Source organism: Haemorhous mexicanus, chromosome Z (assembly GCF_027477595.1).
Source record: "Haemorhous mexicanus isolate bHaeMex1 chromosome Z, bHaeMex1.pri, whole genome shotgun sequence".
NCBI lineage: Eukaryota > Metazoa > Chordata > Aves > Passeriformes > Fringillidae > Haemorhous > Haemorhous mexicanus.
In genome coordinates this window covers 75,535,051-75,563,025 of record NC_082381.1, presented here as the reverse complement: position 1 = coordinate 75,563,025, position 27,975 = coordinate 75,535,051, and the positions used below count along the sequence as shown (strand labels likewise).

The 27,975-nt window shown below is 37.7% G+C and overlaps 1 protein-coding gene across 3 annotated transcripts in view; it reads left to right on the top strand.

Annotated features, from left to right (window-relative positions):
• GHR (growth hormone receptor) overlaps nt 1–18,695 on the top strand; it is a 150,134-nt gene extending 131,439 nt beyond the window's left edge. For all 3 annotated transcript variants that reach the window (XM_059873613.1, XM_059873614.1, XM_059873612.1), the window contains exons 4-10: nt 3,608–3,737; nt 4,823–4,983; nt 5,796–5,974; nt 10,044–10,215; nt 12,731–12,821; nt 15,564–15,633; nt 15,892–18,695. In XM_059873613.1, the coding sequence (XP_059729596.1) occupies nt 3,608–3,737; nt 4,823–4,983; nt 5,796–5,974; nt 10,044–10,215; nt 12,731–12,821; nt 15,564–15,633; nt 15,892–16,854 (1,766 nt within the window). In that variant the 3' untranslated portion in view covers nt 16,855–18,695. The remainder of the gene's footprint in view (nt 1–3,607; nt 3,738–4,822; nt 4,984–5,795; nt 5,975–10,043; nt 10,216–12,730; nt 12,822–15,563; nt 15,634–15,891) is intronic.
• Nucleotides 18,696–27,975: the final 9,280 nt, after the last annotated feature.

Sequence of the window (27,975 nt, the reverse complement as noted above, 5' to 3'; positions counted from 1 at the left end):
TCAGATGGCGCTCACACAGGGTGCACAATGCTGATAATTGACTTGTGTGGGAAACAAGGAATTCATGAGCTCTACCCCAGGAATGCCAAGCCTTACACAAGTTAATATGCTAAAGTTTTCTTCAGTCAGTCACAAAATCTGTGGCTGGAAACTTGACATGGAAACTGGAAATGTTTATCATAAGATAATATTTATTTCAAATAGTCATAAAATAAAAATATATGTATTCATATAAACTGGTAAACCAGGAATACTGAACCCCAAACAAAAATACTCCATGTTCAAAAAATCTTGGGACTGTTGAAGGAACATCTATGAGAGAAAGAATTAATGGTCCTGTCATGATGAAGTGGAAAAGAGAGACTTTGGGATACATTCCTCTAAAGTTAGGATGTAGGTGACCAAGTCTTAATCTGTGTTCTGCATTGCTAATCCTCTCCATTGTAAATGATTCTGGTTGTGCTATGATCTGTTTTCCTAAAAGAGTTTGCACATCTGAAAGTGTGCATAAAGTTGGTAAATTCCAGAGAATTGATTAGTAAGACATGGTAGACACTACATCTAAGATTCTGCTGGACTTCTCAAAATCTAAGTGAAGTTTGATTCAATTCAGTTCATTTCATTATGTGAAAAAATGACAGTGTGACTTTATTTACCCCTACAGATGAGAACATGGTCTGCATGGTCTTTAAATATTATATGATCTAGCTATAAATACAACTATAAATACATCAACAGAAATACTCTAATTTAGTAGAGTTTTCCAGTATATCATTTTCTCAAATTCTTAATGTGTTGCAGTAAAAATAACTATATTTGCATGTAGCTAAGGATAGAAGCAGAAAAAGCCATAGCATGTACTTCCTTGCACACTATCTGTTTATAGAAGAAGGGACAGACACGTGTCTTCTTGATTATAGGTATCATGCAACTGAGACAATTTTATTCATGTCTTTGAAGTGAAAGCAGAAAATTTCATTAATTTTTCATGTTCTGTTTTAAAACAGTTTTTTCTTTGTTTTGCTTTTATATAATAATTTGATTTTCAATTAAATAAGAAAATTCAAATTTGAAAGCTGGAACACTCGCACTTTTAAAAGTTATAAATACAATACTGTTCTTGAATCTTTTATCCTGCTTTATTTTGGATTTATGTTACAATTTGCAGTTTCATGATCATGTGTTGTTTCTAACAAAGACATCTACTACATGGAAATTGTTTGACAAATTATGTAAAACTGTGTAAAAGCTCAAATCAACTTCAATCCCAGAAGCATTTTGAAGTTTTGTCAAAGCTGTCAAACACTAAATATCACACTAAAAAAAATCAGACACAATAGTAAAAATGTTCTGTTTCAGTATTTTCTGGGAAAAGAACAGTGCATTTTTTTTTTCCCTTTGCAGCAGCAGTTCATTTCAAAATTTGTTTTAGTTTTAAACTGAAAGTTATTTAAAGTTGAGTGAAACAGAACACGCTGGCTAAGAAAAAAGCCAGCTTTTTTCCAATCAAACTTCAGTTATTTTAGGGTGGCAAGATGAATTCTCAATGCTTTGGGAAGGCAGGAGAGGGAAGGGGAGGGCAGAGAGGTTTAATCTAACCAGCTTGTGAAATCTATTTACAGACATGTTCTCAGGCCTTGTTCATTGTCCAGAGTGTAAAATCAGACAATTTTATGGGATGAGCAAAACAGAAATTCACAATACTCATGTACTAGTTAGTACATGACATGGATGCTTGGCAATGTGTAATATAAAGTACACAATTTAAACCATTGAGCCCGAGAAATACAGATTGCTCAGGCATGGAGTGGCTGTGTCTGTTCTGAGCCATAAATAAAGGAGTCAGCGTTCATGAAGGCCACAATATCCTCTTGTGTAGCAGGAAGTGCCTAGTGCTTGTGGATGACTGTATCTTAATACTTTTTCTGGCTTTGAAGGAAAATATCTTGTATCAATTATTATCACAGAATCACAGAATCACAGAATGGTTTGGGCTGGAAGGCACCTGTAAAGATCCTCAAGTCCAACCCACCTGCAATCACCCGATGACTTCAGCTAGACCAGGATGCTCAGAGGCCTGTCCTGCCTAGTCTTGAATGTTTCCTGGGTGGGGCACCCAGGAAATGGGGTGGGCACCCACCTCTGAGCAATCTGTTCCAGGGTTTCACCGCCCTGACACTAACACATTTCTTCCTAATATCTTGTCTGAAATTCTGATATTCACAGCTGTGATACAGCCAAAACCTTCACAAAGAACTTTGCATGCAGGATCTAGTAGCACCATGTTATTCCCTTTTCAGGGATCATTTCACCACTCATAAATACTTGACTAACATCTGCATCTTGAGTGCATTTTGGAGAAATTTTATTGAATAAATGACTGTATTCCCAGATAGTCTGTGAAGAGAGGTAGACAATTCCATGTACATTTGATTTTCCTCTGAAAACTTTTCAGACCAAATAAGGAACACTGGCAATTAGAACCTTCAAAATCCGGAAAAAGTTAAGTCTTCACTTTGGAAGCAGTGAGTCATACCTACAACTTTTGCGTTTACACTTCTCACAAGGGTTGATGTGGCTGACTTATTGTAGCAGTCATCTTAAGAGTTTTCATCGTTGCGGTTTTGACAAAGAATAGAAATTATGGATATAGAAGTGGCATGTGGCAGAACCTGCCCATGCTTAGAAGTCCCCTTAGTGCCCTCAGAACAAGGTTGTAGCCACACAGCATTGTGCACACAAAGCCGAGCTCAGCTCAAGGTAACTTCTGTCATGACAGGCATAGTGAAATGCACCAGCTGGGTATGTGCTAAGCTGTGGTGAGTCCGATGGAAGCTCTGCAATGCCACACCTTCAAATCAAGTGAAGTGCTAATTCAGGTGTATCTGTACTGACCTAACCAAACTGGGGACAGCCAGCTAGTCCAAAGGCAATGAGCCCACTGTGCTCAGCCTTGCTGCGACCTCTCTGGGTGCAGCGTTGGGCCCTGCAGTTTAAGAAGATTTGAATGTCCTTGTTTGCATCTTGAGGAGGGGAGCAAAGCTGATAAGAAGGCTAGTGACAGGACATGTGGGAATGTTTCAAAACTACACCTGAGGGCTTTGGACTGGACATTAGGACAAGCTTCTTTAAGTGGTCAAACTCTGGAACAGGTGTCCTAGAGCGGTGGTGGATGCTCCAAGTCTGCCAGTGTTTAAGAGGCATTTGGACAGTGCTCTTAAAAACAGACTTTAACCTTGGGATAGCCTTAAGGTGGTCAAGTGGTTAGTCTGGATGATTGTTTTAGGTCTCTTCCATCTGAAACAGACTTTTCTCTTCAGTTACAGCTGTAGGGCTGGCAAATCCATAGGCCAAGTGTCAAACTATGATAATATTCACTTCTACAGGGTCCAAAAGAGAGCTTGACAAATCTTTCAGATGTGTGGTTTCTAAAGTCATCTACATGTATGCACATAAGAATTTAAATATTGCCTCATTGTGCATAAGGGATTGGAAGAAAATTTAATTGTTCATTAAAGGTGCTGAGTTTCATGTTAACAGCAGGTTAGTCTGGGTTTTGGATTTGTTTAATGTGTATCCTTCTGTCCCCTGCTTTTTTTTCTGACAGACCGCTTGCAGTGGCCACAAATCAGCAAATGCAGATCACCTGAAATGGAGACATTTTCATGTTTTTGGACTGCTGGAAATTTTTATAACCTCACTGTTCCAAGAATACTACAGCTGTTGTACAAGAAGAGGTAATAAAAGCTGAAACACGAAAAGAGGAAAGTAATTTATTTTGTCATGCTTGTAAGGTTGCTACTGTTAATTTTTTTTGCTGTGATATGGGCCATACTGTTTTTAAGGTTATAAGTCCATTTTTTAAGTTTTAAGTACATTTTTTCAAATGTTAGAATTCATTGGTAGTTATTGAGCAATTTGCAGCAATGAGCATTATTTGACAGATAATTAAGAACACATTCTTACTAAATTTAGGTCCAGGTTGCAGAAGCCAAAACTGAACACTATATGGCTTGGGTAAGGATTTTTTAATAGGCGACTTCAGTTTATTCTTTATCCATCTAACCTGCAGCACTGAGATTCCTTATATAAGTGCACAGATGTGGAGGTTGGATACAGGCCCTTTCAAATTTTTATTGAAGTTTTATGAAGTCCCCATTGATCAATTGCTGTGATAAAGTCTGAATGTACAGGTCCAGGGAAAAAGCCTGCTCTGATACAGGGATAATGTTGCATTGAGTCCTGTTCAATTATGATTCAGCTCCACTTCAAGCTTTTTTAAATTTCAAGTTGCTACAATGATTAGCCTGAAAAAGGACGTAGACATTACCAGTAATGGCTATTAAGGAAATAGGCCTTTTGTTCACAGGAATAGGAGGATGTGCATTTCTGTTCCCTCTGATGAACAGGATTTTGATCTTTTTGATCTACAGATGCTTTTTTGATGATGGTAATGATACATTTGCATAGCAGACTTAAGCCTAATAGCAAGGCTGACTTTCTTAATTTCTTAGCTTCTGAGACATCTCACAAATCACAGAAACACAGAATAATAGAATCATAAAATGCTTTGGGTTAGAAGGCACCTTAAAGTTCAACTATTTTCCAGGCCACTAAGAGTACATGAGTACATAAACTCAGTTATGCAGGTTTCTCCAACAGTGGTTTCATTGTAAATCACCATCAATATTGACATGTTTTTTTATCCCTTTCATAAATTTTATGACTTATCAATACTGTGTCTTGTAACATCTGTAATTTGTACTTTGTAAGATCTGTAAATCTCTCTCTCACGAATATTGCATTTTTGTTGTCATTCTAGTAATGAGGAAGACTGGAAAGAATGCCCTGATTATATCACTTCAGGACAAAATAGCTGTTACTTCAATGCATCCTACACCTCTGTGTGGACACCATATTGTGTTCAACTTGCCAGTAAAAATGAAGTATATGATAAAAAATGTTTCAGTGTTGATGAAATAGGTATGCTTCCATTATGTGTCTTACCTCTATAAGCTTTTGTATTACTTAGGCTGTATTTAAATATTGCCCCTCAGAAAAGTTAGTACCTAAAATATATGATACATGGGAAAGGATTTGATTTTGTAACACTGTAAAGTGATCCACACCAGAAAATACTGCCTAGATTGGAAGAAAGCTTAAAGGATAAAAGCAAATATGTGATTTCTTTTTCTCAAATGTGTGCATGCTCAAATGAGCTTGTCTTTGCTTTCACTTTGAGTCCTTTCTAATGAATGCTACATCTCCTTGTAGAGCAAAGTTGGCATTAAAGCCTTCATCCTGCAAAGCTCTGGAAGCCAAACACTTTTTTTTTTCCTGAATCAAATGTAATCTAAAGGATCAGGATGTCTAATATTTCTAAGCTAGGATTTATATTTATGGCAATATGACTCTTGACTGCCTGGGACTTTACAGATGTTATTGCTTGTTCAGAGTGGTAGTGTACCACCATTAACTGCATATCCAGATAATTTATTCCTACAGGTGATTAGAATACCCAATGCTCTCTTTTATTCAGCTGAGCATTCATTCTTAATCTTATTTATTAGTTGTTTGGATGAGATTTGTGCAGAACATATCTACTGCCAATTGGCAGGGTGCCTTCTTGTTATCAAACTTGGAATTGCTTTGACATTGAAATATATTCTATTTTAGTCCAAAAATACATGGTTATTATGCTTTTTAAGTGCTGAAATAATTTATCAGTATGTAGTAAGAATGGTCATTTCATATTGAAAACTGGATGTTTTATTCCAAATACTCTGTTTAAACAGTACTTCCTGATCCCCCTGTCCACCTTAACTGGACTCTGCTAAATACTAGTCAGACTGGGATCCATGGGGATATCCAGGTAAGATGGGATCCACCACCAACAGCAGATGTTCGGAAGGGATGGATTACTCTGGAATATGAATTGCAGTACAAAGAAGTTAATGAGACAAAATGGAAGGAGGTATGAAACAAATATTTCTTATACATTAGTCATAGAGCAGTGCAGCCTTGTTCTATCTCTAACACTCTTGTAACACTACGAAAAACATGTTTGTAATTGCTAGTTAGACAATGCCTTTTTTCTTAAACAATATACCTATGTTTTTTCTGACATTTTCTAGCAAATACTGTAACTTTATGTGTCAAGATGGTTTACAGGCAGGATAATGAAAAACCCAGAAACGCCTGTGTTAGATTAGTAAGTACAGGAAGAGTCAGATATATGCAAGTGTTTTCAAAGATAAAATATTTATCTATTTTTTTTTAAGCTTCAACTATTTAAAAAGTGCATAGTGTTTCAGTAGTCCAAACAGGAATATTTTGTTTGGTAAATATCACCATGTCAGTCCAGATTCTTCAGAGTACCTGTAAGCTTTTAATACTTATAATTTAGGTGGATGGATGGATGGATGGATGGATGGATGGATGGATGGATGGATGGATGGATGGATGGATGGATGGATGGGTGGATGGATGGAAGGAAGGAAGGAAGGAAGTGGCGGAAGGAAGGAAGTGGCGGAAGGAAGGAAGTGGCTGAAGGAAGTGGCGGAAGGAAGGAAGTGGCAGAAGGAAGGAAGTGGCGGAAGGAAGTGGCAGAAGGAAGGAAGGAAGTGGCAGAAGGAAGGAAGGAAGTGGCGGAAGGAAGGAAGGAAGTGGCGGAAGGAAGTGGCGGAAGGAAGTGGCGGAAGGAAGGAAGGAAGGAAGGAAGGAAGGAAGGAAGGAAGGAAGGAAGGAAGGAAGGAAGGAAGGAAGGAAGGAAGGAAGGAAGGAAGGAAGGAAGGAAGTGGCGGAAGGAAGTGGCGGAAGGAAGGAAGGAAGGAAGGAAAGAAGGAAGGAAGGAAGGAAGGAACTGACTTTGAGTTACATTTTAAAATTTGATACAATAAGCAAATAAAAATAACGCAACATATATAAGACTTACAGATTTCATACCAGACATCAAGGGGAAGTTTTTGGATAGTCTGTGAAAATATAAAATACTATATTACAAATCTTTTAAGTTTGCTTTTTCAAAATCACTTTATTTCTCATGTAGTTAGTTTTTCTGTTACAGAGAAGATATTGTACTTATCTTACCTGAATGCATAGGCTAAATGCCAGTGTGTCATGGCATATTTGCATATGGAGAGCTCTTCTTCAATGCAGTAAGAACATCATGTCAGAGCAGAATCCTTTGCTTTCTTATTAATATGAACTGAGTTAACTGGCAGAAGAAAACAAAACAAAACAAAACAAAACAACCAGACAATGCTGTTACAAATTTGTCATTAACTACAAAAGGAAAATTTAAACAATTTGAACATAGCCAGATTTACCAGTTGAAATGCAGACAAACTGGTTTGCTTGCCTTCACCTGTGAAAGACCTTGGGTCCCTCCTCACTTCTGGTCCTTCTCAGTTGTTAGCATTTTCTCTTTAACCTAGTCCTTGTTAACAAGCCTACAGCCAAACAGGCCTATAATGTCTGTAATGACTTTTCCTAATAATTCTCTGTCTTTCTATCTATACTGGTTTAATATATTGGCCTCTTTATATATATATATATATATATATATATATATATATATATTAGCCTCTATTTTAAAGCCTAAAAAATGTGTTAAGTTTAGGCAGTAAATCAATAATCTTTAAGAAGCTGAAAATCTGCAGATGTTCAGAAGCAAGAATACATGTATGTCTCTAAAAATGCACAGTTTTATGGGTTTTTTTAAAAGAGTTTCGATATCAGTCATATAAATACCCTAATAAAGCTTTGTTCTTGCTCCAGTACCATCAATAATCCCAGAATGCTTTGAGAATAGTTCTTCTCAGGAGAGCAACAATTTGAAGATCAGTGTTCTTTCTGAACACAGATAAGGAATTCCTGATTGTGATACTTGCCTCAAGAGACAAAGTATTATAGATATGTAGGACTTAACCTGTGTATAGTGTAAGGTTTGTAAGCCTTTCATCTTAGGAATATAAACATGGCATAATTCACTGAGACACTATGAGAGCACAAAAGACAAATTTCTGAACAAAATCCTGGTCTGGCCTAGGACAAGAGCAAATTTCTGAATGACAGCATTGTAGCAATGCTACAATTTCACTCTTTGGATTCCTTGCTGCAAATGCCTTCTCTAATGGGTGTTGAAGCACATTAAGACATAAATGTCTGGTTATACATGGTCAAGTTATATATGTCTAGTTATTACTAGTTTTTTTACACAAAAGACAATCCTTGACTGCTTAAATATACCATAATGCTTTCTACATACAACTAATAAAAATAATTTGTAGTACTTATTATCCCTTACTAAGGGATAGTAAGTCCCTCCTCACTAAGACTTACTAAGAATTACTAAGAATTACTAAGTCCCCCCTTACTAAGACTTGTTTAGATAAGATGGGATCCACCACCAACAGCAGATGTTGGTGGTGGATCCCAAAGGGCCTCTATATTTTTTGGGATGATTCACTGCTTTTTCATGCATAGCCTTTATTATTTTTTAATATATTTACTAATTGAAAATAAATAATTTCTAAATTGAAAGAAGATTAAACATAAATTAGTAAGTGTTAAAAGAGTAAGTTCTAGTGATAAGAGGACCAAAATTACATTCTGAGAAACATTCTAAATAAATAAAATCTGCCCTGACACAATGGGTATCCATGAGACAGAGGCAAATTATTGGTTACCTTTTATGATGTCTCTCTCATAGGGCTTTTACTTGAATTAATCCATGACAAATGCTGTTAGTTCAGCTATTCACTTCATGCTGAACTTTCCCCACTCCATACATCCTGCTCCATCCAGGAGTCTTTCATAAAGGCTCTGATTTATTCTTCTTGGCTTTTTCCAAGTGACACCATTATTTGGGATGCATGTAAACTTATCCATAAAACTTCAGTGAACCATTTCTTTGTGGCTTAATACCATGAAATAGGTGTTAAGGATATATTAAATATCCTTCCCAATAGTTTCCAAATGGATATTCTTCACATATTAAAAACACTGGTGATGTACAGCAATGGTTCTCCACAATGCTCAACTACTAGGAGAGAAAAGCAGTCTGTCTCCTCCAAAATCTGACTGGTTGGTTGTAAGAACACAAGAAGTCTGGAATCACCAGGGATCAGACAACTCCATAGATCATACTTACCAATAAATATTGTCTCAAGTTGAGTTTATGCAGCTGTAGAGATTAAAGGACTGTATTGTTCTGAATAGGACTGAAACTTCCTTCAAATTCCCGAAGGCTGCTGTTTTCCAGATATTTTAAGTTCTGGCCATGATATTTTAAGTTCTAGCTTTTTTTCTGGTATCATATTTGATTCTGAAGTAAAAGTAGAATATAAGTTCTGCCACATGGATTTCTATTTTGAGGACATTTTCCTTATTTTGTATATTTTTGTAGGGTTATTGGACTGAAAATGCATATTGTTAGAGGTGTAATAGAAAAAGGCAGAAATTTCACCTGTTAGGACCTCCAATGTGATTTCCTAAACAGTTTGATTTTCAGAAGTATCTAAGTATGTTTCAGCTAATATAGAAGTTTCAAAGACCACAATCTGATGCCAGCTGTCACAGTCTCCATTATCACATTTTGTATATAGTTTAAGATTTTGGGGGCCTATACATTGTACTCCAAATAAAGACATTTATAACATGCATGGTTATAACCATTAAATCTGTAGTTGAGATTGCAGTAGTTTTAGAACTCCCGTGTTATTTTGACAGCATTTTTGCCACTCTGCATTTAGTAATGTTGTTTTATAAAAGTAAAAGGGATTTACAGCCTGAAAGATCAGTGAAAGATGTTCACACCAGACTGTATCTACAGACCTTGGATTCTCTGCTTTTGGTCCCCTGAATCACAGAAATGCCTGGTGACTACTAAGTTGGCAGTAAATGGTGGGAATGTTCTCTGAACTCTTCTCGTGCTATCCTTAAAATGCCCAGTAGCAAAAAATGCCTTCAGAAATCAAGCAGCAGTATAAAATTTCCAATACAACTCAAACAAATAAATCACAGTTTTTCTGTCTTTACAGTTAAAACCCAGGCTCTCAACAATGGTTCCACTTTACTCTCTGAAGACAGCAAGAGATTATGAGATACGAATCCGATCAAGACAACGAACTTCTGAAAAATTTGGGGAGTTCAGTGAAATCCTTTATGTATCATTTTCTCAAATAGGCATTGGATGTGACCACTGTACAGAAGGTAAATAAGAAAAATGTTTTTATAGCTGTGATTCCTGTCTTCTTGGTGATGGGGTGGAGGGTGGTTTCAACCATGTTATACGGTTGAATCCAAAGATATTCCAGCCTACTACATGAGAATCATTGGCAGAGGTTGAGAATGTTCAAGTTCCATATACAAGTTCAAAATAAACTCAGCAAGACTGTTTCACAGATCATCAGAGAGCAAAAATACAAATAGCTTTGAACATCAGAAGTAACTGCTATTGCACATCTCAAAGAGTCTAAACCAGAATTAAATCTCATACTTCATCATCTAAAATGAGCACTTCAGTTGGGAAGAGAAGAATTGTGATTTCTTGTAATACTGTTGGTGAAGTTTTTTTCTAGAATTCTGTGCTTTTCTAATCATCCTGATATACTATCAAGGGCAGTGAGTATTTTTCTCATTCTTGCTTATGTCTGGTACTCATTTTCAAGTGCTGTTAAAGACAGAAGAAAAATCAGCCATTGAGAGTCACATTTTTTCTATTGAAGGAATGAGACAATGCCTTTTCCAGAACTGTTCTCAGGTCTGAGCTACTAAATTAAGTCTTCAAAATATAAGGTCTGTAGCAAGTAATTTTAACAAGATTCTTCGCATCATTTTGCAGGTTATTAGTGAAGGTGTTATATACAACAACCTGTAACCCTTATCTTTCAAAATCTGGCTAGATTCTCCTTTTTAGTTCTTCCTAGTGTTAGTTCTAATTTCTAATTTATAGGAACAGTTAATGTTCTGTACATGTGGCATTTTTTAATTAACCTTATCCACATTAAGTGGACATGGTTTTCATATGAATAAAATTAAAATACTTGGAAGATCTAAGGCCATCCTAAGGCCAGTTTTCTTCAGTCACTACAACTCAGATTCTCCAAGATGATCTTAATTCACACAGTTCACACAGCAGCAGTGAGCTGATTAGATTGAGAATTTATTTTTGCTTCTTTTGTGTGTCACTTTCAGGAACATATAATTAAACTTTAGATACATTTCATGTATTAATAATTTAAAGTCTTCTAATGCAATGTTCTAACTTCTTGAAGGAGCTGGACACTTGCTGGTCTCACTGATGTGACAATGAGTTACTCAAATAGAGACCTGTTTAACACAGACATATCCATATAGGACTTTTTTGATGCCTGAAAGCATGTCTTGTCAAAATCTGCACTGGGAACACAAAGCTCAAACTCCTGAAATTTTTTATTTTGTTTTTTCTCTGAAAGGTCATTTTTGATCATATGTAGAGCTTTAAAGCTTTCTGTCCAGTGTTCCTTGGCCCAAACAAAACAAGAGTAAAATTTCTGTAGGAAATTTTAAATTATGAAAAAAATGTGAAAAATCTAAGACTAAAGCTAGAAAAAAATTCTCTATGATTTGTAATTTACAATGTAATATTAATAATAATGGAATTGCTAGTATTTAAGAGATAAAACATTTCATTTATCAGCATTGTTCTTCATTTCTACTAAATTGCATTTCTCAGTTAATTTCTAAATCCTTTGTAGCCACCTGCAAGGTAGATAAAAGAGGCTTTTTTTTCAGTTGATTCAGTTCGTTCACAAAATAATTAATGTTCAACCTTTAGAAAGAGAAGTGGTATGTTTTTTACACCACCATACCTTAGTTTTTGTGAGAGAAAAATACTTTCCATGTGATTTTGTGTGCTATTAGTAATGTTCTCTCAGCTTGAATGAGCAAGTATTAGCATGGTCTGTGGCATTATATGCCCTCAGGACTACTGATACCTTGTTCCAAGCAGGCAGAATGTTCTTCATGGCTGGTTTTGCTATAGATATTATCTTTATTAAGATCTTGTTTAGATTTATGGAATGAGTCTGGTGTAGCAAGGAGTCTCAGTGGACTCGTAAATGCATGGAAACTGATGAGACCAAAAGCTGCCATGAATTAGGAATGATACTTCCCAATTCAGTGCCGTGACTGAGGCTCTCCCAAACCACACTCTGCTCACTCAGTTCCTCTTCCCCTTTCTGCTCCAGTGGGAAGGAGTTGAGAACTGATAACACAAAAAGTGAAGATCACAGGTCAAGAGACAAGTGATTTACTGGAAACAGCAATGAGATAAGAAAAGAAACAATAAAAGCAGCAATATTAATAGCAAAAGTATGTAAAAGAGAGGGTGGTTCACACCCTCTGAATGAGGGATGCTCACTGCAGAGTCAATGAGCAGTGTCAGACAATGCCACCACATTTTTCAACCAGAAGTCACACCCTTTTTCTTGGAAGGCAGGGAGTCCCTTTGTCCATCCCTGGCTGTGACATGTGGTGATATCCAAGAACCTCCAAGTGCCGGCCAGAACTAGGACAAAAACACATTTTTATTTCTGCTGAACATAGAACTTTCACATTTAAGTAACAAAAATTTTCATCAGTTTTTATCACTTTGGAATCCTTAGGTGGTGGAAGACAAGGCTGAAGTTAAAGATGTGACAGAGATGAAGACTCCTGCTTATATGTTCATGTTTTGTTCTTTCAGAAGTTGAGTTTCCGTGGTTCTTAGTTGTTGTCTTTGGAGTGTGTGGGCTGGCTGTAACAGTGATCTCAATCATGCTGTCTAAACAACCAAGGTAGAGACTTTTTATTTGTTGGATTTTATGTACCTGTAGCTTTAAAAAAAAGCTAAAAAAAAAAAAATCAATTATTTCAAATCTAGGGGACAAGGAACCATTTTGAGTGTTTTTGTCTATTCTTGTAAATTACATATAACTGGGATTAGTATGTATGGGGCCTTCAGCATGGGGAATCTGATTACCTTGATCTTACTCTTTCACTGCAGTACATTTTATTCTGCAGAATTTACATGATTGATTTACTTATGCTTTGAAGGGGGCTGGTTTTTTATTTCACTCAAATTTTGAACATATTATTTTTTATTCACATGCTGTTTAAAAGTTTAATACAAACCTATGTCTGTGTATTTGATTTTCTTCTTAGACCATTCCACTAAACTCTACTTCTTGAAGGCAAAGGAAAGAGATTGAGTCATAGGGCAATATTTGGTCTCTGTGGATAAATTGCAGTTCCTGTAGATAACAGGAATAAAATGAAACTAAGCACAGAATTGCATTGTTTGTAAAATTTATAAAATGGTGTCATATACAAAAAGGAAAAAATGAAACATGCATAGAAATAACAGGTCTTAAAATTAATTAATCCCCTATTATGTGTTTTCAGGGATAGGTTTTGGCAGAATTCAACTTGGATGTCATATCAGTACTGTTGTACTCTATGGAGCAACACCATGGTCAAGACCCAGTGCACACATGCGTGTTGTCAGTGGTCTTGTGTATACACTTTGAAAATGAACACTAAGTAGTTTTGCACATACCAAAAAATGGTGAAATTTCATTTCACATACTGAAATTAAAACAATATAGTGCATTTGGAGCAGATCTAAAAATTTTTTTTTTCATTAAGCAGTAATATTTTATTTAGGCAAGCTCTATGTTTTGACAGAATTTAATTTCAGGAAGCCATTCCCTGCAGAAAGCATCCCAATCCCAGATTTAAGAGCAAGGCTCCTGACACAATTCATGACAAAAGCTTGATGTGTCAAAATGGAGCAATGTGCATGTAGCACCAGGAGCTAAGGTCAGCACACTGAACAACAGGTGGCTTGGTCTTAGAAAATCCTCAAGTCCAGGGTATATCTCTGATTAGAGTTTATAAATATCTTCCATGCTGATCATGAAGGCTGGAAGGAGCTTTTCTCCACTGAGGACCTCATGTGGAAAGTTTTTCTGGACTGTGGGTGTGTGCCCTTTCCTTCAAACTTGAGCATTTAGTGGTGAAATGGCAATGTATTCTGCAGAGAAGCAGCCTGCATAGGTTTTCCATAATGCAAAATATATCCAGGCTTGGTTTCCTCCTGATTCTGAAAGATACCAATTCATATTTTCCTCAGTTATGATCTCACAGGCTCTGAACGAGTCTCTGTAGGACAGATGCCATAGGTTTAGGTCATTAGAGTTGAGAGATGAAAGCTTGAATTATGCTAGGCTAAGAAATGAGCAGAGCACAGTTCTCCCTCCCAAATGTCTTCTCCAGGCAGTGAGTGGTAAAATTCTTTGTTTCATTAGAAGCGATGCCCAGTCCTGTCAGAATAGCTGATTTGTGGATTCAACTGTAAAGCACAAGTTCTAACCCTGAGAGCCCAACCAGTTTACACTGCCTCTCCAGAGGTTAGGTGGAAAATTACTGGATTTCTGCCTCTCACTAGGCTTTTTGGGCAGAACACTGAGGATCTGCTCAAAACCAGAAACATCTGAGGAATTTGGACGTGCCATGGTTAAGCCAAAGGTGCCTGAATTTCTCTCTAGGTCCTCTTTAAGACATCTGTGACCCTCTCAGGACCTCACCAATGTCCCTAAAAAGGCAGCAACACCAATATCTGGATTTGTATTTACCATTTTCCACCCCTTACTTTCTAAAATAGGCAATTAACTAACCCAATATAAAGAGAATTTTGAATTTTCCTTTTGTTTATCTGTTTGCAAGAGAAGCAGAGAGGTAACATGGAGGAGAGAGGCATGACCAGCTACTGTTGGATTTTGATTAAGGGAAAATCATCCTTCGATTAGAATTGGGGGGGCAAAGGGAATGGTTTGGTTTGGAGGGTTTTTTTGGTCCCCTAAAAAAATTAGGACTGCACTTAATGAAGGATTAGAATAATATGTATTTCCACAGCCTGCAAATGCCCAATCAAGTTACTAGACCTTTCGCCACAAGGGTAAACCCCTGCCTTAATTACATATTATTTGTTGCACTAATAATTCAAGAAGCAGAACTGTCATAGAGATGGCAAAATACTAGCCTAAATTTTTGCAGATGTTTTCCAGTTTTATTTATTAGTTCTAAAGTAATTCACTCTTTCCACCAATTCCATTTTCTGTTCCCCTATTTAAATTTATTGGGCATATGCAAGGCTACTGTGTCCATGAAAAAAAATTGGAAAGGTCACCGCATACTGAGGTTTGTATCAAGTTGCATTGAAAAGTATGTAAAAAGGGAATGTATTCACAGAGCTCTAGGAATTTACTCTCTTTCTGTACAACATTGAATTGTCAAAGACCAGACTCCAAAATGGATTCGCACATCACTTTAAATGATTTCAAAAAGGAAGCTTGCAGAAAACTTGTTTCTTGATTTGCAATGAGAGAAAATATTCTTTTCCTTAGGAGTATTTGAAATGTTATTTTCAAACATTTAAGTTTTGAAGTAATTAAATATAAATGCAATGGTAGCCTGTCTCTTTTATAACTTCCTCAAAAAAGACCACTGTCAGTTAAAAACCTTTTTTTTTTTTTCAGGTTAAAAATGCTTATTTTTCCTCCTGTGCCAGTACCAAAGATTAAAGGGATTGACCCAGATCTTTTGAAGGTAATATTGAACTCTAAAATCTACAGTGATAATCTTTGCAGTAGGAGTAGATAACAACTGTTGTCCCAGGCAGAAAAATTTTGTAGAAGAAAATTCTAACATCTGGGGAGTTGCCATAGAATTAGTTTGCATAAAATAATTTTTAATGCCTTTGCAATTATTACATAACTACAGTCATCTTTACATAAGTCAACATTATAAAAAGGACAAGCATTTCTATTACTTCCTTTATAAAATTCTTTTTTGTTTGCTTTGTAGAAAGGAAAGCTAGATGAAGTGAATTCCATCTTAGCCTGCCATGACAACTACAAGACACAGCTATATAGTGATGACTTGTGGGTTGAGTTTATTGAGTTGGACATAGAAGACCCTGATGAAAAGAACAGAGCCTCAGACACTGACAGGCTCCTGAGTGAAGATCATCTGAAATCTCACAGCTCCTTGGGAGTGAAGGATGATGATTCTGGACGGGCCAGTTGTTGTGAACCAGATATTCCAGAGACAGACTTCAGCGCAAGCGACACATGTGATGCCACCTCTGATAGTGATCAGTTCAAAAAGGCTACTGAAAACGAAGAAGATCTCTTGTGCCTTGACAGACAAGATAATGATGAGTCACTTCCAAGCCTTGCCAACACAGACCTGCAACGCCAGCACAGGAATACTCAGTCTGAAAGCAGCCACCTGTGGGCACCCTTTGGAGACAGCGCTGAGTCACCCCGTCCATCAGTCCATACCCAGATAAGCAACCAGAATTCACTGGCAAGTACTGACTTTTATGCTCAAGTGAGTGATATTACTCCAGCGGGCAGAGTTGTACTTTCACCAGGGCAGAAATCCAAGTTGGGGAGAGCGCAGCGTGAATCCTGCACAGAACAAAACTTCACCATGGACAACACCTATTTCTGTGAGGCAGATGTGAAAAAGTGCATTGCTGTGACTTCCCACGAAGAGAATGAGCCACCTGTTCAGGAACAAGGCTACAATGAAGACGGTTACTTCACCACAGAGAGCCTTACCACTACTGTTGCCAATCTCGGAGCTTCAACAGCAGCACCCCCAAGTTCAGAGATGCCTGTCGCAGACTATACGTCGATCCACATCGTTCAGTCTCCACAAGGCCTTGTGCTCAATGCCACTGCGCTGCCGGTGCCAGACAAGGAATTCAACGTGTCTTGTGGCTATGTGAGCACAGACCAGCTGAATAAAATCATGCCGTAGCTCTTTTTTTCACTAGGTCTGTGTAGTGTTTCACAGCAGAGAGTCAGTTTTGGGCTTGTATGCTGAAACCAAAATGAAGTCTAAAAGTTTTTCGTGGTTCCTATAATTTTATCTGAAATGTTGCAGCGTAAAATATACATCAAAATATTCCTATTGTGTTCTGTAAATATTATCTATGAATTTGTCTTGAGGCTGTTTTGTCTTGTTCTTGTGGGTGTTGATTTTTGTGAAATTAAACATTGAAATTACTGTTTAATGTACAGTAAATTGTGCATTTTGATAAAGCTAAAAATCAGGTGGTTTAAAGTGTAAGAATTTAGAAAAAACTGCTGTTGGCAGACATCTTTATATCAATAGTTGGGAACTGATCATATAGGTGAAAACACAAAAGTAGCTTGACTAAATAACACATCTATTTTGGTTTATATAAATTGGTAAAATATATTTTAATACTTTGGTCATAAAACCATAAATATTTTCTATTACACCAAATAATGTAGTTCAATTATGGTGACCCATTTAAGTAATGTAATTGCTGCAGTCCTAAAAAGGAGTTTTGTGTTTTTTAAAATTTTGTTCACAGCTAAAAGAAAAATAGGTTTTTACAGAGCCATTTTATACCTCCAAAGAAACCTATATAAAGATTTTGGAATATTGTAGGAACTTAAAAGTAACTGATTCTATTACTTTCTTACAGTAACTATTATAGAAATATACATGCAATTTAAAGTTCTATATAAAATTTTAAAGTATACAGCATACTTGGGCAAATTATTCTGTTCCTCATCAGATTCTAGTTAATGGTAATAATAATACAGTTTTTATAAACAAAATCTTGACCACAGTATTAAACACTGTGCAACTAAACTTTCACTGAATATTTTTGAGAACACGTGAATAAGCTCTGATAACTTAGCAGCATAGTATCTTCATTTTTGACCAACTTCTGAAGCCCTTCCAGAGCCAAAGGTATCATTATTACATTTATTAGTCTGTGCCACGTAAAGTCTTTATTAAAAAAAATAAATTAAGGACTTCAGAAGTTAGCCAGCAGGTAATTTTTAAATATATAACAGGATTAAAATACTTCAGTGGAACAAGGGGATCAAGTGCAGTATTGTTCAAACGTGGTTTTCGTTTTTGCAGCCTAACAGCATCTCCTCTGACTGTGTTAGGTGGACTTTCAGAAGGAAAGGAGAGAAAACTGAAACTCAGTGGGGAAGCTCTCTTTGTTCTTGCATATGTTAAGAACCTGACAGAGCTTTGCAATTAACTCTTATTGTTCAGGAGTTACCTTCCTAGGCCATGGTTGCATCACAGCAGGGTTCTTCTTAGAAGGCAAATAGGAACATTCATTTCTTTACTCTGACCTGAACAGAAGTGTATGATGTGCAACAAATTCAGGTCTTGCTTATGATGTCTCCAACTGAACTCACTGATGCTCTTTTTGTGACCAAGTGCTACACAACTGGGCCCAACTACTGGGTGGGATTTTTAGTTTAGCACGTACTTTATGGTAAATGTGCATTAGATAATCTGCTAATTTGCTGCTATAATTTTCTAACAGCTGCATTATTTAGTTTCATATAAAATTTCATAGATGATAGACACTAATGCAAGTAATGCCTATGTGTGTGTTTGAAAGAAGTTTCTTACTCTGTTTCTATTGCCAAAAATAGTTAAATACCTCAGTCAAACTCAGAATGTCATTTTGGTACTTTACTGGTCACACAAGCCATGATATGCCGGTCAGAAAATGTGTCTTTCAGTTTCTATTTAACTTTCTCTATGTTAGTGTTTTGTTTGTTTTTCTCAAAGTTTAATAAATGTATTGTCTTTGATCTGTCTGGACACAATGTGGTTTTTTGCAGATCATTTTTTTTTTTAAATGGAAAATAGAGATTTTATTAGGAGAAATCAAGTATTTCTCATAGAATAAAACATAAAGCTACTGTCCTTAGAAAAGAAACAATGCATTATGTAATCAGTGTTTTCACTAATGGATGTGCATGGAGACATAGGACATACTGCACCCAGAGCTGGCCAAGATGTGTTGCCAGTTTAGCTGACCCATTTACATTCTGCTGGAACATCCTATGATTGGCAGGCTAGTCCCCAGCCTGTACTGGTGCATGGGTTTATTCTTCCCCAGCTGCAGGACCCTGCAAATTTGCCTTTGTGAAACTTCATTAGGTTCCTCTCCACACAACTCTCCAGCCCGTCCAGGTCTCACACAGCCTCCTGGAGTGTCAAACACTCCTCCCAGCCTTGTGCCATCCTCAAACTTGTCCCTTCATCCCATGTGCCTTCAGCCAGGTCACTGATCAATGAGCTGAAGAAGATGGACCCAGTACTGAGCCCTGGGGAACGCGGCTAACTACAGCACTCTGCACTGCTGATCACAACCCTCTGAGCTCTGACAGTCAATTCTCAGCCCACCTGATTGTCCACTCATCAACCCATGCTTCCTGAGCTCCTTGTGAGGATGTTATAGGAGATAGTGTTAAAAAGCCTTGCAGAAATCCAGGTAGACAACATCCACTGCTCTCTCCTCATCTACCCAGCCAAGCATTACAAGCATATTAGAAGGCTTTTTTATTCCCTATGCTGCATGAATTGGTCTACAAACATTCCAGGGAAGTAACTGGGCATGCAAGTCTCCCAGAAGGGGTGCAGGTGAATTACCACAACCACACACACACACACACACACACACCCCTTCCTTGAGGTGGTTGGCCTGTTGCTTATTAGTTTTGAAGGCAGCTAGGGAACATTTGTCACTGCTCTGGTTAGCCTGGTCTATTCTTAATTGGAGGGAATGGTGTAAGTATTGCCATTTTGGATCCCAAACTCCTTCACATTAAAGCCCGTCTCAAACACATTGGCCAGCCTGCATGTAAACTGTCTGTACATGTTCCCTTTCTTCGAATGACATTTTGTTCTTAGATTATCTGGCAGAGTTTCATCTGTTCTAGTATCTCTATTCAGAAACCATGTTGGTTATCAAAAGCAAGGACTCAAGTTGTTCTGTTGCCTGTCTGTTGGTGTCAGCAAGAAGCCACCTTGGTTTAGAAAAGTTTGGATTTGAGCCTCTTTTTATCCATCAAAGAAAAAGTAAATTTTCTTTTCTTAAAAGGCTTAGACAAGAAACTGGATAAAGCTTCATCTATACTGGTTTCCATTAAGATAAGAAATAATTTTTGTCAAACATAATGACTTACACTACTATTCTTTACTACTTGGGGTGAAATATTTTTTCTGACTTATGATACAGGGAGTGAGATCAGCAGATTATGAGAACTGTTCAGTCTGAATGAAAATTTACATTATAAAAGGTATATTTTCTTTTTAATAATGAAGTATTAAAGAAGAGTTGAGTGCTCTTTAGACCTGCCATGATTTTAGAAATGCTTCAATTTAATGATGGCAGTCTCTATTGGGAACACTTTACTGTAATTTACAGTTTAGTATATTTAATTACATATGCATCAGCATAGTTGTACGAATGGGAAGCAATTCTCTGGTTCAAAGAAAAACTTCAAACTATATGACATTTAGCTATGGGCAACTTTTTTTCCTTTGAGATTTGCTCAGGGCCCTATTATCAGGCCCCTGAGGAGTGCCTGATGCAGACTACCTGGTCTGAGAGGAAAAGGCAGAAAAGGAGAAAAAAGGCATCCTGGCTTGTATCAGGAACAGTGTGGCCAGCAGGAGCAGGGAGGTCATTCTCCCCCTGTACTCAGCACTGGTGAGGCTGCACCTTGAATGCTGTGCCCAGTTTTGGCACCTCAGTTCGGGAAGGATGTTGAGACGCTTGAGCGCGTCCAGAGGAGGCAACGAGGCTGGTGAGGGTCTTGGAACACAAACCCTGTGAGGAATGACTGAGGGAGCTGGGGGTGCTCAGCCTGAAGAAAAGGAGACTCAGGGGTGACCTTATCACTCTCTACAACTCCCTGAAAGGTGGCTGTAGTCAGGTGGGGGTTGGTGTCACAGTGAGAGGGGCTCGGGACAGCTCAATATGAGAGTTCAGCAAGCTTCGTTTATTGATTAGAGCATCAAACATTTACGTACAACAAGTAATAAGCTCATGCATATTCTGTAAGCTAAGCAGTCTATTGGTTATACTATAAATATCAATTTTTATCTTGCTCCCTCATTCCTTATGATTTACATCTCTCTTTTCTCATGCTTCGCTCTCGGCTACATCATCTTACTATCAGACTACAGCTATACTCAAGGCCACGGCGGCCTTGCAGGTGCAGGGACTCAGATTAGCTGGGGCCGGTACTTTTCTAACTCCTGGTCAGCTAACCAGAGCATGTTTACGTGACCTTTGTCATGTAACCAGTCCCCAACAGGTTGGTCTCTTTCTCCAGGCAGCAACTGACAGAACCAGAGGACATAGTCCTAAGCTGCATCAAGGGAAATATAGGTTGGATATTAGGAAAAAGTTTTTCACTGAAAGAGTGATAAAATACTGGAATGGCCTGACCGGGAAAGTGGTGGAGTCACCATCCCTGGATGTGTTTAAAAAAAGACTGATTGTGGCACTTGGTGCCATGGTTTAGTTGAGGTGTAGAGCACGGGTGGGACTCAATGATCTTGAAGGTCTCCTCCAACCTAGACATTCTGTGAATTCTGTGAATTCTGTGGAAATGTTTGGAGCATGATACTTTTTTTATTACAGAAGATATGCAAACTTGGGTGGACAGAAAAGAAACTTGGGCGGTGGGAAAAGAAGCAAATGCTACAGAATCTTAGTTTTGCAATACCAATTTTTCAGTTTAACTCAGAATATCTATATCACTGAGATGGTTGAATTGGTAAGAATTTAACCAGCTTTTATAATCAATTGACTTTGAGAAGATACAAGTGGATATAGCTCTCTCTTGGAACTGACTCCGTCTAAATGTAATTTAGCAATACAAATTCTTCTCTCTGACTAATCATTATTAATTGCATACACAGTCAGTGCTTTAACTGCCATAGAAACCATACCCTCAGGCCACAGAGAAGCAAGATGTAGTCCAAATCCATTTCTGTGATTAGTATACTACTTAAACACTCTGGTATAACTGTACTGAGTGAGTACTTCTTTATCTTCTCTAATCAGGGCTATTAGAGTAGGTAACATGCAGAAGCAGAAGAGAAACTATACCAGTGGTGTCAGAGACAGGCACAGCAGAGTGGCTGCCAGCAGTCAGTAGGATAAGCAGATGCAGTTATTGAAATTGATGCATCTAGTAAACTGACAGGTTTAATTCTTTATCACTACAGTATTTGGTATTTCTTTTGCATAATTTAAGCTTCTTTATCCTAATTCATGAAAATTAGCTGACTAGTGATAGATTAGCTTCCTGCATTTAGTCTGAGAAAGCAGATCATCCTTCATCATGTGGCAGTTTGTGAGAGAATATAGGTGAACTCCCCTCTTTGACACTGGAAGAAATAAAAGTCTGCAGAAGGCTTAGTGGGAGTAAAAGCAAAGTTGATGAGCTTATGCTTACAACTTTCTATAGCTTCACATCACAATGCTACAAATGATGGTCCCACTACTGTTCCTGGTCTGCTTTTGAGTTTGTATGGAAGGGAATTAAATCTGTTCCATAACAGACACCTGAGAGCTAGACATGCCAGGAAACTGATTTATCTTTTTTTTTTAATAGTAATTTCAAAAGATTTTTCTTTTTAATATATATATTTCCCTTGAATACAAAACCTTACAATATTATACTAAAAAGACATAAATTATAGAACAATACAGTGTCAGTTAACTTCCTCATGCTAAAACTTTTCAGATCTTTTTCCCAGCAGCTGTGTAGCATGTACATTTCTAGTCTCAAGTTACAGAGGAAATACCAACTTTGCCCTTTTGAATGAAAAACTCCTTCAGGAACTAATTCTGTGAGCCAACTAAATGTACTTTCCATGGCGGAGTAGGGCTCAGGCTTGGAAATTTACTAAAGACAACATGATTTCTAGCTAAAACTATGGTACCAAATGAATAGGTCCAACCCTTCTTCAACAGACATCTGAGCACATCTGAGGTATGGTTGCTACCCAGAGATCATGATGAGCATCCTATCTTCCACCTGTGGCCTACCTGTGTTGGGTTCCTTAAGCCAAGATTTTAACTATGTGATGGAATTCTTTCTTTCTCACAGCATATTTTTTGGTGAAATAAGAAAGATTTACTGGTGCCCGGAAATGCCATGAAAATTTTAAGTGACATTTTCTGAGCCAAACTTCTGCTGGAGCAATGTGCAACTCTTGACAAGCTCCTGTGTTAACAGCAATTAGATCTGTAAACCTACTGTGTTTGAAGAGGCAAAATTTTACTTAGTTAGGGTTCATACACTTTGTAGCCACAGTCAGATACCATAAACAGACTAGCCAAAGAATGACCTATTTCATTAAAAGCTCCAGGGACACATGGTCTCTTGATTTTATAGTGTAAATAATGGCAAAATTGTGTCACTCTTCTTTTGAATGTGGTTAGTATTAGTTAGCTGATCTCTACCAACACCAATCGATCACTTACAACAACCTTCTGAATTTACTTTGTTGAGAAATGTATTAAATAACTATTTAGAAGCAAAATGTATGCTTTCAACTTGGCACTGAAATTAGACACTGTCATAAACAGAAATACAATAGACACATGTATGTCTTTACAAGTTACATTCCTGATTCCACAGGGAATTATGTAGTAAATTATGCACAAAGCAAAAGTATTCCTTTCTCACAAGACTGCCCCCAGCTGTTTAACATAGGAGAAGGACTAATAGTTATGGCAGAAAAAGTAAGAAAACAAAGAAAATACCATCCAAAAGGACAGCTTCAGATAGGATCAATAAGACAAGATTTGATAATTGCCGGAAAATGTACTCCCTTACAAAAGATCCTATGGTGTACTGCTAGAGCATGGTGCTAACTACACTGAGATCATAGATTTGATCCCTACATTGGCCATTCACTTTAGAGCTGGTGATCCTTCTGGGTCCCTTCAATCTCAGAATATTCTGTGATTTCAGAGAAATGTACTTCAGATAATATGCTCCTTGCCAGACGTTTGCATGGTTTAAACACTCACTACCAACCTGTTTTTTTTAGGTGTACAAGAAAACTAGGCCAGAAATTCAGCATAACTTTAAAAGTACAAGAGATCCAGAATTACAAATAAATTTAAAGAATATAATTGCTACATTTGTGGTTAAATTTGAAATTATAATAGTTTGACCCATCAGCATACAACAGATAAATCCAATGAAGATGGGAAAGCACAGGAATACATGTGAGATTACTTAGAAAGCCAGGAAGCAACCCAATTACTTCTCTTGGGTTCATTCTTCTTTCTCTATTATTCTTTATCTCAGAGATCCATCAGTCATCTTTGTCATATCCTATTCATAGTGGATAGAATATCTGTTAAATGCTTCCAAGAAAAGACTGTGAGTTTTTGTAGGCTTGCACCATGGCTTGCAGGACAGAGTTTTGACATGATTGGAATGCTGACATGGATACAGTATAAATAGTAAACAGTAATTTGTAAAGTTAAAATCTTCTGAGGATAAAATTATACTAATGACTTCAAGATTTTCAGCAAGATCATGAATCTGGTTTTGCATAATTACATTCTCTATGGAAGTGGCTCCAAATGGATGATATTGATACACTCTAATGAAGAATAATTGACTACTAAAGAACTCAGGGCACAAGAATAACTGAATATAGATAGACACTCTCTCCCCTGTAGCATAGATTAAACTTTTATTTTAATGTAGTTAAATTATTTAGTCTAGGTATATGATTTCTGTTTTGCCATAGATACATACATATCCAGAGAAGCTGTGTCTGTCCCATCCCTGGAAGTCTTTAGGGCCAGGCTGGATAGAGTTCTCAGCAACCTGACCCAGCAAAAATTGTCCCGACCACACCAGGGGGATAGGAACTACCTTTAAGCACCTTTAAGGCCCCTTCCAACCCAGGCCATTCTATGATTCTGTGATCTATGCAAAAAAAGAACTGTGCCAGAAAAAGAGCAATGAGCTCTGCTACAAATCAAAGCTTTCCCTCCTGCTTGGGTGATGGTTGAAACTTTTAAAACAAAAGTGTTGTTCTGACCAGCTAAATGACTGCAAAGTTCTCAGACTCTAATGACATGGAAGGGGCTTTTTGACTCTTGGAAACAGCACATACCAGTTTTCACAACAAAGCACTGGAACAGGCTACCTCCAATCCATATGGCTAAGTATTTTATTATGAGTTATGCTGCAGATGAACACAGGCTATTCCGGACAAAGACCTGTAGACAGCAAGATACAGTGAGAAGAGAGAAGTGAGAGTATGAGAGAGGAACAGCTTCTGCACTAACCTTAGTTTCTGCAGAGCTGTTCCTCTCCCATACTCTCACTCCTCTCTTCTCACTGTATCTTGCTGTCTACAGTTTTCCATCTGTAGTAATTTGGGAAGTTATTTCTCAAGACAAACAAAAGCCAATTTACACTGAGTATGTAAAACAGCTCACAAAGAAGATTGTGGGTTTTCACAGATTCATTGAATGATACACATTCTAGGAGATTTCATTTGTCATTTAGCTTGTGTTTACTTTCTTTCTTTTTTCTTTTTTTTTGGTTCATATTGCATCACAGAACATTCCTCTTAAAAGGTATGGGATTCATATAAGGAACATAAGAAATTTACTTCTTACCAGTATCAAGTTACCAAAAAAAAAAAAGAAACTTTTATTCTTATCTAAATGCTAATCTCTAATGCTAAACCATTTTTTTTCCAACCACTGAAGATATAAAGCAGAGATTAGGTCATCCTTTCACAAGCAAAAAGACACAAGAGCAGAGGAAAAAAATAGTTTGTGAACAGAAATTTCTGTTCTGTTTCTGAAGAAAATAACTGCTAAAACACATGCTGAAAGTAGGCGAATATTTGTTTTCCCCTTAAGACTCCCACACCAATACTTAGGTAACAAACATGAAATCAACTTTTTTCCCTAAGGTGATTTTTGTGGTTACAGATACTGTTTTAGCTGGTATATTTGCTCATATACAAATACATAGATATATTTATTTACATATTTATCTATTTAAATGTGTTCTACTAGATTACTATACTTGACAATGTGGTGGGCTGATCCTGGCTGGATAACCAGTACCTACCAATGCTGCTCTATCACTCCCCTCTGCAACTGGACAGGGGGGAAAAAGTGTAACAAAAGGTTCATGAGTGGAAATAAAAACAGAGAGATCACTTATCAGTTATCACAGGCAAAACAGACTTGACTTGGGGGAAACAGATTGAATTTATTACAAATCAAAACCAGGCCAGGATAATGAGAAATAAAACAGATCTTAAAAACACTTTCCACTCACACCTCCCTCCTTTCCCAGCTCTACTTCCTTCCCACCAGTGGTGCAGGGAGACAGGAATGGGGGTTATGGTCACATCACCACATGTTGTTCCTACTGCTGCTCAGAGAGAAGAGTCCTTCCCCTACTTCAGTGTGGGGTCCCTCCCATGGGAGACAGCTCTCCATTAACTTCTCCAGTGTCAGTCTTTCCCATGAGCTGCAGTTCTTCATGAACTGCTCCAGCAGGGATCCTTTTCCACAGGGTGCAGTCCTTCAAGAACAGCCCTGCTCCAGCGTGGGTCCCCCACAGGGTCACTGGTCCTACCAGCAAACCTGCCACACCACGCCAGGAGCGTGCTCCAGCATGGACTTCCCACAGGGTTACAGCCTTCCTTTGGGCATCCACCTGCTCTGGTATTGACCCCCAAGGGCTGCAGGGGCACAGCTGCCTCACCAGGGTCTCAGCACGGGCTGCAGGGGAATCTGCTCCAGGGCCTGAAGCACCTCCTGCCCCTCCTTCTGCACTAACCTTGGTTTCTGCAGAGCTGTTCCTCTCTCATACTCTCACTCCTCTCTTCTCTGAGCACAGTTACAACTGCACAGTAACTTTTTTCCTTTTTAAATACATTATCACAGAGGTGGTTCTACTATCCCTGATGGGATTTGCCTTGGCCAGAGATGACTGTCTTGGAACCAGCAGGCACTGGCTCTGACAGACATGGGGAAAGCCTCTGGCGGCATCTCAAAGAAGCCACTCCTGTAGCTCTCCCCACTCTTCCCCTGCTACCAAAACTTGGCCATGCAAACCCAATACAAATAAACACGTATTCGTAAATATTTTGTGCATATTTCTGATTTCATTGTTTGGACAAATTTAAACATTTTGGAGAATGTAACAGAAATGGGTACTTCTATACCAAACACCCTTTTTGACAGCTTTCATTTCCTAAACTATAAAAACAAATCCTTTTCTCAAAAGGAATATAACATGTCAAACAGTACATTGATGCTCCAGATACATGACAGTACAATTTATACTCCCATTTTATTAAGCTACTCTAAAATCTGACACTTAAGTCCATGTGATACTCTGCCAAACATTGGGATGAGTGCTCTGGCAGTCTAGAGCAGGTTAAAACTGATGCTCTTCCTTCCATGTGTTCTTCAGAAAAAACCAAAACAAATAATTTTGTAAACTGTGTTGAATCTTGCAAAGTTTAACTCCGTGAAAGAAGCTGACACATCCATTTGAGATGGCTAGGGTTGTACAGAAGGCTGTTAAAGACCATCAAAATGGCATGAAGACCACTAAAACATTGCTCAAGCCCATGCCTCACCATGAGATTTTAAATGTACATAGATTGTGCTCTTTGTGAGAAACAATATGAAACAATGTCTTGTCACAGGTCTTTGGTGCAGCAGTTTCCCTTACAGGGATGCTCACGATGGCAATAAAAGGCATCAGTGTTTTCCATATGTGTCAGAAACTCTGTATGTTGCAGTATGCATCGTCAGCTACCTGCTGCTCTCCTGCCTAATACACAGGGGATGTCAAACATATTTTCAGTGATCACCAGATGCTTGATCTGCCTTGCACGAGAAGTTACTACCCCATAAAAGGACAAAAAAAAAATTAGAATGAACTCTAAATGAACTACAGATTAAAATCTCATCTTTTGGAAGCATGCAGTGTTAAACTGCTTATTTTAGGAGCAATATTTTAAAAGCTAAAGCAAAAGAATATTTGCTGACTGTCA